At 41.2% G+C, this 16,986-nt stretch overlaps 1 protein-coding gene across 3 annotated transcripts in view; it reads left to right on the top strand.

Annotated features, from left to right (window-relative positions):
- Positions 1-285: 285 nt before the first annotated feature.
- fbln1 (fibulin 1) overlaps positions 286-16,986 on the top strand; it is a 46,287-nt gene continuing 29,586 nt past the window's right edge. The window contains exons 1-3 of one of the 3 annotated variants that reach the window (XM_044124974.1): positions 286-649; positions 14,389-14,497; positions 16,704-16,833. In XM_044124974.1, the coding sequence (XP_043980909.1) occupies positions 14,487-14,497; positions 16,704-16,833 (141 nt within the window). In that variant the 5' untranslated portion in view covers positions 286-649; positions 14,389-14,486. Of the gene's footprint in view, positions 650-7,608; positions 7,961-14,388; positions 14,498-16,703; positions 16,834-16,986 lie in introns of those variants that run through there. The other 2 variants (XM_044124973.1, XM_044124972.1) reach the window with 2 other exon arrangements.

Raw genomic sequence — 16,986 nt, 5'->3', positions numbered from 1 at the left:
CCAGAACTTCTCATTGTAAATAGAAATAATGAGATTTGGTTATATAGAAAAGCAGGCTTTATTGCTGAAAAATGATCAAATGCTACAATCCCTACATGTCATACAAATGGAACAAATAGAGTTACATTCACCGTCCAGCGCTGGGGCCACACTGAGCTCACCTTATGGATGGAACCAAGATTGTAACGCGAGTTTACGTTTATATTCTTCTCTGCTATCTGTGCCCTTCCTAAAGGGTAATCTAATCAGTTTCAGTCTGTTCACGTATGGCGGTAGTCACATGGTTATGTAAGCTGCAACGCTTGCATGTAAGGAGTTAAAAGAGGCTAAAAGAGATAGAATAAAATATAGATCCTACAACAACACTTAGGCAAAATTTCTTTAAAACTTTTTTGTTGTTGCCAGTGACGGTCCAGCGCTTTATTATCGGTCTCATTGCGCTGCAGCAGTGTCGAGGCGTGAACGGGGTCCTTTCCAGCTCTCCGCGGGCATTCTTCTGTCTGCCCGGCCGTGTTAGAGGTGACACATACGTGGCAAGGCGAGCTTTATTGAGCTTCAAAGGAGCGCAGCCCCCCTCTGCAACAAGATTAACGCCGCTGGAGAACGACCTTTCAGGAACTCCAATTTCCTCCAACGCATTAGCTCAGAGGTCAGTGAGCTGCTGTTTCTCGTTAAGACCCCGCGGTGGAGGAGAGGAGGAGTGAGTGATTCGCTGAGCTAGACCCTCTGGTATTCTGGATGTCGCTCCTTCCTCATTCAGACTTTTATCACTAAGATAAGATAGGCACCTACGCAAAGAGAAGCGTAGGTGTCGGTCGGAAGTAACGAGGTGTGATGACTCCTAGGAGGATCCGTCCATCCATTTTCTGTACACCCTCCTCCCTTAGAGGGACACTGTGCACTCGGAGGAGGCTGCACAGTGACGCAGTTGCTAGCACTGTTGCTAGCTGTTGGTAGCAGTTGATAGATGTTTAATTACAGAAAATAACGAAAGCTGAAATTGAGAGAGCATTTTCGCTAACTGAGTGGCGCTATGTCATGCGTTTATAAAACTAGCTACAACACACATGCGAAATTTGTGAAGTTGACATCAGCTGTCGGCTAATCACGATACTCCATATTCCTCCTGGCGGCGCTCACGCTAGTCCGCAAAATGGCGACTGCAAAAGTTTATGAGGGAACAATAGTTGAATCGATTTGTTTTTTAATGGTTTCTTTTGTTGAGTATTCATTATCTAATCGATGCATACATAATGACAATACGGCCCTTTGACCTTTTTTTAATTCTGCACCCAAAAATTTCTCAAAGGATAAAACACTAAAACACCTTACAAACTAAAGTAAAATTCACAAATAATAACTGATAAAAACTGGCAAACACGCTCTAAAAACTAAATAACTGAATTAGACAAGTAAAAAGTCACAACAAAATAAAGATAAACTATAATAAAAAAAACCCCAAAGTATTATAAAAACCAGTGTCACATAACTAACACCGATACATTTACAGTCATTCTAAGAGTTTCTATTCAGATAGATTCTTTCTTTTCAGGCACATTAAAGTCTGTTCCTTGATTTATTTTTATTTATTTATGGGTTTTTTTTTTATTTAATCTTTATTAAACCAGGTAAGTTGATTGAGAGCAAATTCTCATTCTCAACAACGACCTGTTCAGAAAACATTAAAACATCTTACAAATATTAAATAGTGAGTGAAGGTACAGAGGGGTTTTTGCTAGTGACATAGTCTTATAGGTGAATTTGTACCAATTTATTAATTTGTTAGTGATTTTTGTCGTTCATTGCAACAAAAAGCAACATTTTCCTGACTTTTCTTTCAGTTTGCCGAGGCGTTCACTGAATCGGTGTGACGTACGAGCTTCTAGTTTCTACTGCGTGTACGGGTTTTTATTTTGAGAAACGATTAAAGCGTGGCCATTAAAGTTGATTAAAAAAAAAACACTGATTGACAGATGTGTTAATTCATGTAATGAATTTGCTGTTTATCCTTTGCAGCACCTCTGCGGCTCTAACAGCACGACTCTCTAAAACAAGTCGAGAAATGTGATGCGTTTCAAAAAGAGGACACACGGTTAAAAATGACTTGTGCTTTTGTCAAGATCTGGGATTCGTTAAGTCAGTCATTCTACTGATTGTTCTCATGTGTTTCCCATGCCGCTGATCACCTCCCATAGACTCGAAAGACAACTTCTAGATTTGTTATGTCTTTGTCAGATCCTTCCACCATCCACTCAATAACAGTCACTGCTCCCACCAAACTCAGCAGGTGTTTACATCCCTGCTGGTATTTGTACAATTTTAATGCTGTACAATTGTAAATAGTCTATATTTTATTGCTCAGTGAGACGGGCACATTTTAATTTAACCAACTCAGCTGCATATTTTTTTTATAGCTACACTTTTTAAAATCTTGCCTGTATTTTATTCTTTATTCTGCTTTTCTTTTCATATTCTGTCTTTATGGAAGCTTATTTGCGATCGCCTGCCACTGTTGCACTGAAATTTTCCCACCGTGGGACGATAAAGGGCATTTCTTGTTGCAAGTAATCAAATTAAGTTTATCCAAGTCAATATATTAAGTTTCTGAAGTTGTCATGTTGAGCGTAAATAAATTACGTTTGTCAAATTTGATCACATTAAAAAAATTAACTCAACTTTTTCTGTTGTTTTTTGAAGTTGAAGCTCTGTTCTCTAGCCAGAATAGAGAAGAGCAGCTTAGATCGCACTTTAGAATGGCCCAGTCAAAGTCCAGATCTAAATAAAAAATAAAAACAAAACTATGGTAAGATTTGAAAAGAAGAATAAGCAAAGCCTCTAGAGATATCCTTAAAAAGGCAGAAAGGCATGTGTCAAACGTTCCACAGTTTTATTTGTAAAAACCTTGAATACCATTTGCCTCTTTTCTTCTCCTTCACATTTGTCCAGTGCATTGTTTTGGCTATTCAGGTAAAATCCCAGTAAAATAAATATACTCGTAACTATATTGTTAAAAGTAAAAATAAAAATCCCCGCCAAACATTCAAAGAGATAGAAATATTTTTGGACAGCACTTTATGAAGTGTCATGCTTAAAAAGACTATCCACTGACTTTAATTATCAACCAAACCCAGACAGCGGCAGCAAGCACAGCAGAGCCCTTTTCCTCTTTCACACTGCAGTTATCTATTTCTCGCTGTCATGTCGCTGCGGTTTCCCCCGATGACACCGAGTCCACACTGATGTTTCTTGACCGACTAGACTGCTGGTGGAGGAGGAGGAGACGACATCTGGCTCTGATTAGAGGATCGTTTAACCTCCTCCTGTCAGCATGCCCAGAATCAGTAGACTGATTGAATTTGCAGAGGGCCTTAGCTGGTACAAAATATTTTGAATGCAGTCTAGCAATTATTTCTGCGCCTCTTGCCAAGTCTGGCAGGCGAGTGTGTACCTGAGTATGCGTGCGTGCGTATGCGTGTGTGTGTGTGTGAGCAGCTTGTTTATACCCAGACCCTTCCCAGAGTCCATAATCACTTTGGCTGACAGACACCTTTTCCCTCCAGCTGGTGGCAGCGCTACAAAAAGCCTTAACTTATTAACTTTAATGGAGAAAAATAGGCTTAGTTGTGGGCCTGGAGGGAACCGTGGAACTACCGCAGAGAGGCGGGGGGGGGGGAAGGAAAGGCGCTCAGCCTCTTCACAATAATCTCTGATACGACAACGTGACTCGCCAAATGTGTTTGTGCTCAAGACCCTCGAGTCGAAACGCTGCAGAGCTGCGTTTGTCTGTCGCTACAGCTGCAAGTGTTTTGGGCTTTCTTGTCTCTATCGGTTCACAGTTTGGCCCGTTCTTTGCGAGCGCAGTCAGGCCGAACACAGAGCATCTGCGAGTCGTGATTTTGAACCCTCCCCTCAGATTCTCTGTTTTGATTCCGCTCTGGACTTTAACTAGGCCAATCTGGCACATGAATATGCCTTTGATCTAAACCAGGGGTTTTCAAAGTATGAAAGGGTGAGCCCCCCTCCAAGGAGCACAATGCCTGCCGCGCCCCCCCCCCACACCCCCTTTGAAAAAGTAACTATAATCGGGCTACTGATTACTCCTTGAAAAAGTAACTTAGTTAGATTACTGACTACTTGACTTGCAAGTAACTAAGTTACATTAAAAGTAACCTTTTAGTTACTTTCAGCAGCTGCTAACAACAACGCTCCGCCTCCTGCCAATACTTAATTATCAGCTATTTTATAATGGTAACATCAACAATGTGTCTCCACTTATAAGGTTGAACTGAAGAGGAGATTGTACAAAAAAACAAAAAAAGTGAGTAATTTGTGTGGTCCACTGTTGTCGGAAAACTCTAAGTAGGATTTTAAAGCCCCCCTCCCCCCAGCCTCCAGATTCTGTTACGGCCCTGCGTTTGGTGTCAGCGCAGCGTACAGAGCTCCTCCTGAAGCTCCACAGCTCAGATGGTTGCACAGATTTGTGACACTTACCGTAATATTAATTATTATAACGGTGCAAACTTGCCATTATAATTATTGGCAACTACGGACACGTTCATTCGTGGCTGTTTTCACGTTTATTGCGCTGTTCATATTGGTCTCGATGTTTGCAGTTTTCTGGAGCGCAACGCGAAGCTCGACGTCATTCAGAGGTAATATATTAACTTGACATTAACAAAGACACAGCGGGACGGATCATCCTGGAAATGATGAACAAGGAGAGACTGAGTAAGACTCCCTTAATGACGGACAAATTCTGGGATTTATTATGAGTCTCTGCTTATTTCTAAGCCCAAATGAGTAACTTCACGTTCAAAAACGAGCCCAAAAAGGCGCAACCAGCAACTCATTAAATTTTCAAGCGACTTTAAAAAAATGAAGCCCAAAGCCGCTTGTAATAATCGGACTTGGCGACAGAAACTCAAAATAGTTCCAGTTTTTCCACCGACAAAATGCGCATCTCCCTCCATTGTTTACATTTCTGTTGCATAGAGACGTCGGTCACTCGACAAGACGCGTAGAGGAAATACGATTAAATAACAAAAGAAGATAGTAACGCACAGTAACGCAAAAATGATTTTGATAAGTAACTGTAGTCTGACTACTGGATTTGAAATAGCAACGCGTTAGATTACTTGTTACTGAAAAAAGTGGTCCGACGTCAATAACGTTACTGACATCACTGGCCAAAACATCCTCTAAGGGGGGAAACATTTCCACTGATCCCCGCTCCACACGCGCACCCCACAGTACCAACTTTTTCCTAAATCCACAGAGTTGATCGTGTGCGTAAAAGACGTTTCTCTCACATCAGTAGACAGCAAGCAGATATCTTTTCCGGTTTATTTTTTCCCTCGCACCGCGCCTCCCCTAAAGTGCTCTGGCGCCCCCCAGGGGAGGCGCGCCTCACACTTTGAAAACCGCCGATCTAAACCATCCACCATAGCTCTTTTCAAATTTGATTAGAAAAACCAAATTTTTTCATATTTTCCTCTTACTGCACAGTGATGTTGTGTTGGTCTATATCCCTTAGATTCTAAGATTGCACCACTTTTGTTGGCAGCATGTTGGAGTAACTCAGTTAGTTTGCTCTGATTTGCCCTTTTTTTTCAGAATTATTATCTTTATGCCTCAAGGTATTGCATGTTTGGGCAATTATTCCGTCAGCTAGACACTTTTACTTTTTGACTTTCAGCCAGTTGTTACGACGCATAGCTGTGACAGTAAGGTATTGGTTTTTTTAACAACTGAGAGCATGATTAGCATCTCAAAGGCTCCAATAATACCTGAACCACAAACCAAATGCAGAGAGCAGAGTGAAAGATGGTCAGACCAGCTCTTCTGTTCGTCATAAGGAGCAGGAATCTCATCCTCAACTCCAAAATCTTTCTAACCTTACAGCCAGACAGAGATTTATAGGGGAGCAGCAAAAGCAAATGAGTCGGATTAGCAGTGTTCTGCAACAACTGATGGTGTCATCTGGAAAGTTACTGTGGTATTTCATTTCATGTCTGCAGCCCAGATATCATGAGACTGTGATAGCTCAACAGCCTTCAGTCAGAGGCTTCTTCAGATTCGTTGCAAGACTGACTGCTACTGGAGATGCATTATTCCCACAGCACCACTGTCCACAATGACTCTTCGAAGTATTCGCTTTGAACCATGCGGCTTACAGCCCGGTGCGGCTTTTCTGTGGGTTTTCCTTCAACCACCAGGGGGAGCTCTTTAGAAGGAAGTGAATCATTGGAAGTCAAAATTGGAAATCAAAGTAGAAAGGGCTAATTTTCATTAAGAACAAGCACATGCTAGCAGTAGACACGATGGAGAAATTTCTTCAAATTTACATCCCGTCATCATTTAAACACGAAGAAGTTCATATGATGCATCTTTTAAGTTGAAGGCTATCGATTTGGCAGTACAGATCGATAGCCGCTGCACTTAAGCTGGTTCGACGTTGGAAACGAAGGGCTATGTCCTTAATATCAGATTTATTAGTACCCAGCCCTCCGCTGTCCTTGTGGAAAAGCAAGAGCGGTGGAAATACCAGCGGCACACACACACACACATATATATATATATATATATATATATATATATATATATATATATATATATACGTTTCCAGTTTTTATTTTATTTCATTTTTTTTTCACTTTGTGGGTTCTGCTTATAGTGAGGTGCGCTCTATAGTCCGGAAAATACGGTACTTGGATGATTTGAGTCATGACAACATTTAATTTCCCTTTTGGGAAAAATAAAATATTTTGAACTGGAGTAAAATACCAATCAAACAGATGAAAGTTTGTGGCTGGAGCGCGACAAAATGTGGGAAACCTCATGTGGCGCGGATGCCTTTGCAAGGCACCGCAGCGACAGAACTGACATCCGATACCGTTTACGTTTTACGTCCCTGTCGTCCGTATAACTGATGCCTAAAACTTCTACTGGCTTTAAAAGGGGCAACGTCTGGACACAACCGCAACACATTTCTACAAAGCTCTCCAAACCATCTCCAGATTTTTACTAATCTCTGGAATCGTTAGTCATGGACCAGGAAGGTCTCTGCCCAGCCACTGACGAGGAGATAATTTTCCACGTGTGCCAGCGTCCTCCGGGACACGGTGAAGAGAGACAAAAGAAACATTCTGAAGGCTTTTACAGAAAAGAAGATTTATAGTAACAATAATCTATTTTTTTTCCCCAAAGCACTTTTCAGGACACTTGAAAACCTCACTTTCATTTTTCATCAACTACAAATTGTTGAATTGCATCCGATGAGCACTTCTAAAAAGGTTACAATATTTAACATTGAAATAATATGGCATCATATTAAAGAACTCATTTGATTTGAGTGATAAAATAATATTTAAGCTCACAACAGGAAGTTCTATTTTTTTAACTTTAAGGGGCCATGGAAGTAGCTATAGTGGGCAGAATTTGGCTCACATATGCGCAGTACAGTAATAAAGATGAAAAACTACAACAACAACAGGAGTGGCAACAAGCAATCGGATAAATATTACATTTAACGTAGATATAAAATCCTAAAGGAACAACGAACGTGTTCGAATGACGTCGAAACCAAACAGGGAACAAAGATCACCCTGTAATTGATGAGCAACAAGTGGGTGTGAGTGGACCCAGCCCGCCCCTCACGGGGCCATTAGACGCTGCAGTCACGCTGCGAGCTGCGACTTCCCAGCTCCATCACATCCACTTTTCTTTCCCCCCCCTTTTTCCTCCACACACTCAGTCCTTTCTTTTTAAAAGAAGCGCTGCGGTTTATCCACACATCCCCGAAGGAACGAACACTCTCGCAGGATCGGTCACTCCATTTTTATTTATTTATTTATTTTTTGTAACACTCCTCTCTAACCCTCCTGCGGCTGATATTCGCGTCCCCCAATGGCTCTGCGTGTGGTGCTGCTCTGCTCTCTTTTCGGGCTTCTCCTCGGACAAGGTAACGAGGTCACCTTTGCGGACGAGGCTGTGCGCGTGCGAGGACTTTTAATTAGGTTGGGGGCAAAACTACACGTGATTATTGGCGCCGTTGTGTAAAGATATGTGTATCAGAGCGCTGCACGTGAAGAGTTTGAAGATACTTAGAGACGGAAGCAGATGAAGCAGAGTGGGGACTTGAGGAAGTGATGATTGTGTCTTGGGACTAGTTGGGGCTTGTGATTGAAAGCTGAGTGCTTCAGAGTGCTGCAGGAACCCCCCCCCTCCCCCCGTTTTACTAACTTGATGCAACCATGGTACAGAAAACTCTCCTGGCAGCTAATCAGTGTTAGCACCTTTGGTTTGAATCATTGCCTGACTGATTTATAAAAGGTGTGAAGTGCAGTTCCTCCTGTCATGCAAGTCAAAGGCGATGTGTGTTTTGATGTTACATGTGAATGCTAAGTTAGTATCTTACTAGGACAGGAGTGTTAGTAGGATTTAAACACTGGGGGTGGAGGTGAGGCTCCAGGGTGGATAAGCCCTCAAACTCCCCCCAAAAAGTTAATCAAACCTTAAAATAGTAGCTGGATTTGTAAAAAAAAATCTGTTTATCACAATTGTCTTGTATAAAACTGCTGATGCACAGTGACATTTCCCCCCAAGTTCTTTTACATTGAAATTAAATTTCCAAATAGAATGGAAATATCTTTTACTGTCCCACAATGGGTAAGTTGCTAAATGCATCAGTGATGTTTTCTTAGTTAATTCTTCTGTGTCCCTCAACCTACACTGGGACCAAGTTTGCCTTCCCGATTAGCTTATCTAGCTGCATCCTCTCAGCAGTAGATAAGCTGATGCTTCAACAAACTACACCACAGATGATAGTGCAGGTAGACTCTGCATTGGGCCTTCCTGTAAAGAAAGCTCAGACTCTTTAAGGAAAAATTCCTAACTACCTGCTGGCTTCAGCCTCGCTCGCTCATGGTTATGTGACATCTTTCCACTGCAGTTATCAGTAATGACTTAATATATATTATATATTCTGAACTTACCCTTTAAGAGACTTCATTATAAAGATTCATCGATCAGAAATGTGTGGCCCATTTTTGATTTCCAGTTATTGCAAATCTGTTTTGGCCTCTTTGAGAATGAACAGAGGATGAAAGTTCAAAATGACAAACCGAGACAACCACTCTGTAATATGTTCAGCCTTCCTGTTGTCTGCTTCAAGTCCTGCTCTTTCTCACTTTCTGGCAGCCTAAGTGAACCACCGACATGTCTCCTCATGTAGAAAGTACAGCTTAGTTTTGAAATATATTCCTGCATCTCTGAACGTCCTCTGACTTCACTACACTGACATTGAAAAGAACAATCTTCCAACAGAGGAGTGTTGTTGGACTTTCTAGTTTCTGATTTAGTTTTATTACTTGCGGAGCTTTATTTATCAAGATGTGTTGTTTAACATAGTGGCTCTCACTTCTGACCTCTGCTCTGCTTGCTGGAGATGTTCCCGTGCTTGAACAATATGGCTGAAAAAAACAAATCATCGATACCAGTTGAAATCGATGATTATTGATTTGTTTTGTATTTATTGTAAATATTTGAAACACTGACACTCTGGTGGCAGGACCTTTCATATTTTATCCACATTTTTCACTTTACACTGTTGTTTTTAAATTTTATATTTTTATTTTTAAGCAGTTAAGAGACACAGACACACACACACACACACACACACACAATCTGAAACTGCTGCTGCGCAAGTTACTCAACAGGTTGTTGCTAGGCAACAAAAGAGCGAGCGAGTCATTTGATGCCACCAACTTTTCTTATCCGGCTGTGACAGGTTGAGCTGCTAAAGCCTTCCCTCTGCCTACATCTCCCAGAATACCTTGTTGCTCTGGCTCGGAGTTCAGTGAAGTTACTGAATGTTCTATCAGACGTTATTATCTATTGATATTGATCACATACCTATCGTGAGACATATTGTTATTGATTTATTGCTCGGCCCGACTTGAACATACCTGATTTAAATAAATTGTTAATGAACAAGTTTGGACAAAATCTAAATGTAATACGTATTGTACTGTTACAGTTATACTGGGGGTGATTCTAAACATCTTAAGGAAGATTCACCTCCTTTACGACTGGACCAGTGAGGCTGTAAGTTGTGCTCAGAATCCCACTGAGGATGACCTCAAGAAATGAAACTGTGTTTAAAGTTTATTATGAGAAGCTTAATTATTAATACAAATAACATACAGTTGTGTGAAAGTATTGTAGTTGGGTCTTTGGTTAAGTTAACTAAGACATAGAAAAGCAGCATAAACAACCCCAGTGATACTTTAACAAGTAATTGTTAGTTATTTTGTGGAGAGGAGACTTAAAGTTTTGAATCACAACCGCAGTCACACAACCGCGTGATTATCCCCCGACACACACAACAGGAGCTCTGAAGTGTAGGATGTTAATGCACATGGGTTGATTTCTAAGCTTTTATTCAAAAGATGTCAGTAGCTTGGTATTACCTTGGAAAGTCACTATTATGCTATTATTTTGGAAGTGAGTTATTGAGCGAGTGAGTGCTGACCATCAATCTTCTCTCTGCGCAAGACTTTTATGACCATCCAGGCAAAACAGAAAGCTCCCATTAAAAGCCCTTTGAGTGCGGCTTGGAAAGCGGTCCAGTACTCTGTTGCGATCCGGTTCCAGACAAGCCGCTCTGCCTGGGCGGAGCTCCACCAGTGGGCTCGCTAGACTGTGTTTACATGAGGCGTCTAGACTCGGGCAAGCCACGTGCTGCTCCGCATGGACAGAATGGCCCTCTCTACCAGCAACTTCATCCAAAATGGAAACGAGCCCCTATTCTGACAGACTGTGAGTCACAGAAACAGAGAAACAGGTCGCAGGATAGCTGGGCCAGTCGGAGTATGCCGGAGATGGGTTACACGGTAGTATTTGTGGATCTAAATGTGTCAATTTAGCTTTTAAAACCCAGTGAGGTGGAATAGCTTAGCAAAAATCTGTTAAAGGAAGAAAGCTCGTGAAATATTTCTTTAATACATAAATATACTCTGGTCTCTAATTTCACCACAATTCAGATCCACTACATTATCTTCAATAGCATTTTTAAAAGACCAACATTTCTATTAACCTGCTTTACTTTAAGTATTACGCTGCTAGCTTAATGTGACTGCAAATCTCCAAAAGCACTGCCAGGCTTTTTGGGATTAAGTTGATGTTTCACCAATGTATCCAGAGTTTATCTATCAACCCTCACTTGCGTAAATTCAGAACACTGTGGTTCTGTTTCTGTCATTTTCAAATAGACGTCCTCACTTCGAGTGGCTTGATAATTAGCTTCCTTTGCCTCTTTTAAGTTCAAATGTCACGGAAAATGTCAACTTTGAACCTCCTGTATGGAGAAGCAAAACCAGTGTTTCGCTTGGATGAAATCGAGTCTGTTATTATAATTATAATTATTATTATTATTATTCAAGGAATAGCGGTAATCACTTGTAATCTGAGGTTTTGCTGCATCATGTTTCTCTGGTCATCTAAAAATCCCAAACCCGCTGATATTTTGGGGCTTTTACAATATTATCATATGCATATGTTATTCCTTGAATCAGTCAGAAAATAAGAAATAACCCACATTCTGTATAAATTTTCTTTATAATTAGTGTAAATATTACAGCAAATAGGCTCAAATACATGCATACACTCCCACAAATATACTTAAATAACTTCAGTCTCAGCCGAGGGTTGTACGATTACGGCAAAAATTACAAACGCGATTTATTTTTTGTCAATACTGGGATAATGATTATTTAAAAAGATCACTTATTCCACAAAAATATAGCAAGTGGCTCCAAGTTAAGCCTTGCTTGGCTCCAGTAAGCATGTCATAAAAATTTTATTTAGTTGTTTTTAAAAATCAGGCTTTTTTTCAAAATCCTAAACATCTTACCGGCTTTGGACTACATTTCTTAATCTTCAGTCTACTTGTCATAATGACTGGTATTACATGTACCTCCGTAAAACTGTTTGGGGTTGTTGTACACTTCCTTCTGCTGTTGTGGAAGAAGACAAACAACATCATAAAACCAGGCAGTGCTGCTCCAGACACTTGTCCTCCCAGCTCAATCTCTCACTATCTAAACTTGCTCACTCCTGCCAGACCGCTCTCCGCAGCCAAGACAACCCCCAGACAAAAGCAGCCGTACAGCACATTTCCCAATCACTCCTCAAAAAAAAAAAACCAGAGCCAAGGTTCTGTTACCAAGACTCAATAAAAACCCATCTCAGACTTAGTTGGTTTCATCCCCTTTTTTGCCGTCTCGGGAGTCGTTCTTTAAAAAAAACAGCGTGGCATTCTAATCCTGACTCCAGCCGTGGGCAAAATTCTTCTCAAGAAGAAGTCTTATCTGCCAAAGCTTTTGTTTTTACGTTTGGCAGTTCACACAAACCACAAGGCAAGTGAATGTACTTGACGTGACTGCGACGGTTGATTGTTTACAGAGCTGAGGCATTCCACATTCTCTAGTCCACATGAATCAGCAGCCAGATCACCACAAAACTGGTCGCGCTCCAGTCGAAAGCCTCTCTTGTGTCTCCAACAACATATTTATCATCCTCTGCCTCAGACAAAAAAAAAACCAAAACCCTAATGATTGTAAAAGATGTTGCAGTTCATCAATCTTACAAAAGATATTAAAGCAGAAGGATGAAGTCTTCTTTTATTTGGAGCAGACAGACAAATATGATCATCAAGACTCAATTAGGAATAATTGTGTCACGGAGAGTTTAGGCGTGAACCAGACTGTTCAGAAAAAGTATAAATCGTGACTACGATGTCACCATGTTGTATGTTGCCAGAGTCAGAGTTTCAGGTTTCCTGGTGTAGTTTTAATAGTCTACCACTGGTGGACCACAGCCAGAGCAATTCCAATTAGAAGAACGGCAGACGAAATTAGCAGAGGGGAGTCAAACTATCTGCTACACAGGAGGGTGAAGTTCCACAATAAGCAACTTAAACCTCAAAACATAAATTGCAGCTCAAGTGAATGAATTGTTTACATTATACATGTCGCACTGTTTTCTCTCTTGCACCATAATAATGGTTAGAGTGATGACCCTCCCCATTGAAAGAAGATCAAAGTTTAAAAAAGGTCTTCCTGTATGTGCAGCAAACTCTACGTGACATTGATAAGGGCTTCCAGTCTGTTTAAACCAGCGGTGCCCAAAGTGGGTCCTGGAGGGCCGGCATCCTGCATGTTTTATTCTCTCCCTGGTGGTAACAGGGAGAGAATAAAAGTTTCAGCTTGTCAGTGTTCTTCTTAGAGACCTTCTAATGAGTCATCATTTGATCCAGGTGCGTTAAACCAGGGAGAGAACTAAAACATGCAGGATGCCGGCCCTCCAGGACCCACTTTGGACACCACTGGTTTAAAATCCTCTACAAATGTTAAGAACGGGTCACTCTCTGGTGCTCAATGGATTCCAAGGTTGTATACCATGAAAGGATGATTGCTGAAGCACAAAAACAAGAGGTTGCTTTTTTTCCCTTCAATATATTTTATTGAATTTTCTCTTTTAGGACACAACAAACTTACAAACCACAAACTTAACATTGTAAACATGTACATTACATGTATGCACTTGCATTCACTCACGCACTCACCATTCGAACCTGCATTTGTTTAGTTCCAAAAGCAAAATAAACTCTTAAAGCCCCAGTATGCCAAGACATTTTGGACAATTATATGCTCCCAACTCTGCAGGAACTGTTTTGGAATGAGACTTTTACTTTCTGCTTGACCTGGTCCCGTCTTACTTAAATTCTGCCCTATGAAATTAACACTGGCTGTTCTCTTTGCTTCAACTACATGTTTGTTTTGTTTGCTCTGAGCGCTCTGACAGAAAAAAGGGAAACAAATATTCAGCGTTATGGCTCCTGCGTCATCTCCAGTCTGATCTCAAAATATCGGATCTTATTTCTGAGTTCTAACCATCCCGTCCAACATCAGCGTCTGATCTTGTGAATGCCCTTCTGAAAGAATGACCAGAAATTTCCACAAAGAAAAAGCCAATGTCATATTAAAGTAGTGAATCCATCCCGAACCCAGTGTTCCCACCCGGTAGACATAAAGTTCCTGTCTTTGTGTGGAAAATTGGACAACTCTTCTGCATTAACTATGTCACGTTTTTCCTAAAATTTGATTATTAACGCGCAACATAGTTTCAAGCCACCTGCCACACAAAGCATCTTTCATAATTTGTAAGGTGCCGCACAGTGTGTTAGTCAGTCACACCTCACTTCTTTGGAAAGCTTTAGCTTAAACCCGTTCCAGCCAAACTATTACCAAAAAGGTGGATTTAATAGTTTTCCACACTTTGATGAGCATATTTTGTATGGTAAGCAAATAATTTTGTTTGTTTTCACAGGAGAAAAGCACACCGCAGTAGACGACTGCTGTAAAAACGGCCAGAAGCATGCGAGCGATAACAATGACTGTGCGTCCCTCCCCCTCATTTCCTCTTCAATGACTTGCAGGTAAGGAGGTGCTCATTTGATCCCGGTGACTCAATTCCTGTTAATCCACTGGGGTCATGAAAACCTTCACCTCTCTTGCTACAAAGTTTCACTTTCCGTCAGCACTCCATCGGTTCCCCCTTTTTGGATCTCGGCCTGTTTCGGGAAATTTCTCTCGCTCCTAATTCAAAACAACCTTACCTTACGAACATAAATCTACGAACACATTATTCACTTCTTAAGAGAGCAGGAAACGCTAATAGTGATGGGATAATAACAGGTCTCCCTGTAATCCTAGAAGGTGTTCTGCCGCAGGTTGAAGGCCCCCCAACGGCCAGAGAGCTCTGCCCGAGAACACGAATGGCAAATGGGTTTCCCATAGCCAGCGCGACTTATCTGACATTCCTCAAAATTATAGGGCGAGTGGAGGGTCGGAAACGGGGAGGCGTTAGCGGCGCAGGAGGGTGTGTGCCTGGAGGTGGAGATGATCGGGCTTGTGGTCACAGAAGATTAAGGCGAGGGCTTGTTTCAAACCAAATGAATACCTCAGAGGTGAAACATGATATTAAAGAAAAAAAGCAAATAAGAAATAGTATCGGAGATCAGGAACGCAGGGATGTTAGGAGAATAAACTAGAACCGATACGGTTTCTCATTGGGGGGGAAAGTGGTGACGAGCTACCGCTTCTGTTCCTCCACTGCAGCTGCTTAAAATTCAGGAAACCCTGAGATATCCTGATCTCTCAGAAACTTTCCTATCTGAGGAGACTCTCAGATATGATTTGCATGCATACGAAAAGCAGGTCACTGGGTCACCAAGTCCCCACCGACTTCACATGCAGAAAACGCAATACCAAACTCCTATCTGGTGTTTGTACGCCCGTCTGTTTTAGAGCTTATACTTTCCTTCTTATGAAAGCAGGGTTTGTTTCTGTTTATTCTTCTGAGGAAACTCAGGTCAACGTGATGAAATCAAATCTGACTTCAAACTGTTTATCATTGTTTGTAGAAACTCTTCAAAATATTGCTTTTGAAGGTAATTACAACAGGTTTTTGCAGTTTTCTAGGATATGTCACTGATGTCTTAATAGTTGCCGATTCATGCAATGCTGCTGAAGCAATAAAACTGCATTTCCCAGCAACCGTTAGTCACCTAAGTGGCGGCCAGCCCTCCCTTTTCTGACAGGAATCGGCAGGATTATTATAAATGAGTGGCTTTCTCTAATGATAGGATTCTTATTTGGAGTGCAGAAGTTGGTCATAACGTCTTGAACGTTTTCCGCATTTTGTCTGCGTAGAAGCGTTTTGTCAAGATTTTATGTGTTAGACGAACCACATGACGGTGCGCGGGAAGTTTGTTGGAGTTCACGGGAGGCCGGCAAAATCTAAATACGGGGCGATTCTGGACAAAAAGAGGGAGAAAAACTCTTAGGACAAGACATCAACCCTAAAAATAACAGTGGGACTTCACCCTCTGACCAGGTCGACGACCTCACACACACAGCCAGTCCTACAACGTAATAAAAGTTCAGATTAAGGCATATTCATGTGTTTGAATGGCCTAGTCAAAGTGCAGTCTTAAATTCAGCAAAGTAAGGCAAGACTTGAGAACTACTTTCTGAATCTGACTTAACTAAGCTTCAGCTTTATTGGGGGGAAAAAAAAGTTCCTTCTCTAGATTATATGCAACAAGCTTTTTATCTGTTTTATTTTATTGTTTTTATGGCTTTTAATGTCTTACATGTTGAGCACCGGGCCACTTTTAATCACGTCATGTTTATATTTATTGTGTATCCATGTCAAGTTTCCTGTGTGACAAGTTAGCTGACTCACGTCACTGTTACCAAGTTGATTGATTGATGGATTTTTCTGCCATGAGTGCATCAAACGTTTTGATCCATGGAGATGAATAGATTTATAAAAAAACAAAAAACAAAACTCTACATCATTGGCCTTCCACTCCACAATTATGCACTTTGTGTTTGTCTGTTCAGTAGAAACACATTAAAGTCTGTTGCTTTACTGTTGTGAATTTGAAAAACAAAGTGTTGAGAATATCCCAACAACAACAAAAAATCACTGCTGATTGCAAATTCTTCACTTGAATCCAAAAGATACGTTTTAACTTTTGAAACAACTGCATAAAAGTTGCTTGCTCTATAAAGTTTGTTGACAGAATCGACTGTAAAAGCAAACCCCGGGGGTTCTGTGTATGCTTCTTCTGGCAGGATAGCGCAGGAGCAGTGCTGTGTGTCAGTGCTGGAGGACAACATGTGTTCCACCGGAATCAACGTGGCAAAAGACCAGGGAGTCTGCGATTCTCTGCTTGCCGGCACTTGCGAGACCAAGACAACAAAGGTGTGTTCGCATTGCATGTGGAACTAAATGGCTTGAGATTTACAAATTATCCCTCATAATCCAGAGAATATGAATAAAACAAGAACGGGAATCTGTGGCAAGCCTCGAAAACTGATGTTCACTAGCCATTCCGATTGATCTTACGTGTTTTTG

Source organism: Gambusia affinis, linkage group LG08, assembly GCF_019740435.1.
Source record: "Gambusia affinis linkage group LG08, SWU_Gaff_1.0, whole genome shotgun sequence".
NCBI classification, from domain to species: Eukaryota; Metazoa; Chordata; class Actinopteri; order Cyprinodontiformes; family Poeciliidae; genus Gambusia; species Gambusia affinis.
Note: the sequence above shows the minus strand (reverse complement) of the source record. Positions and strands in the feature narration are given on the sequence as shown.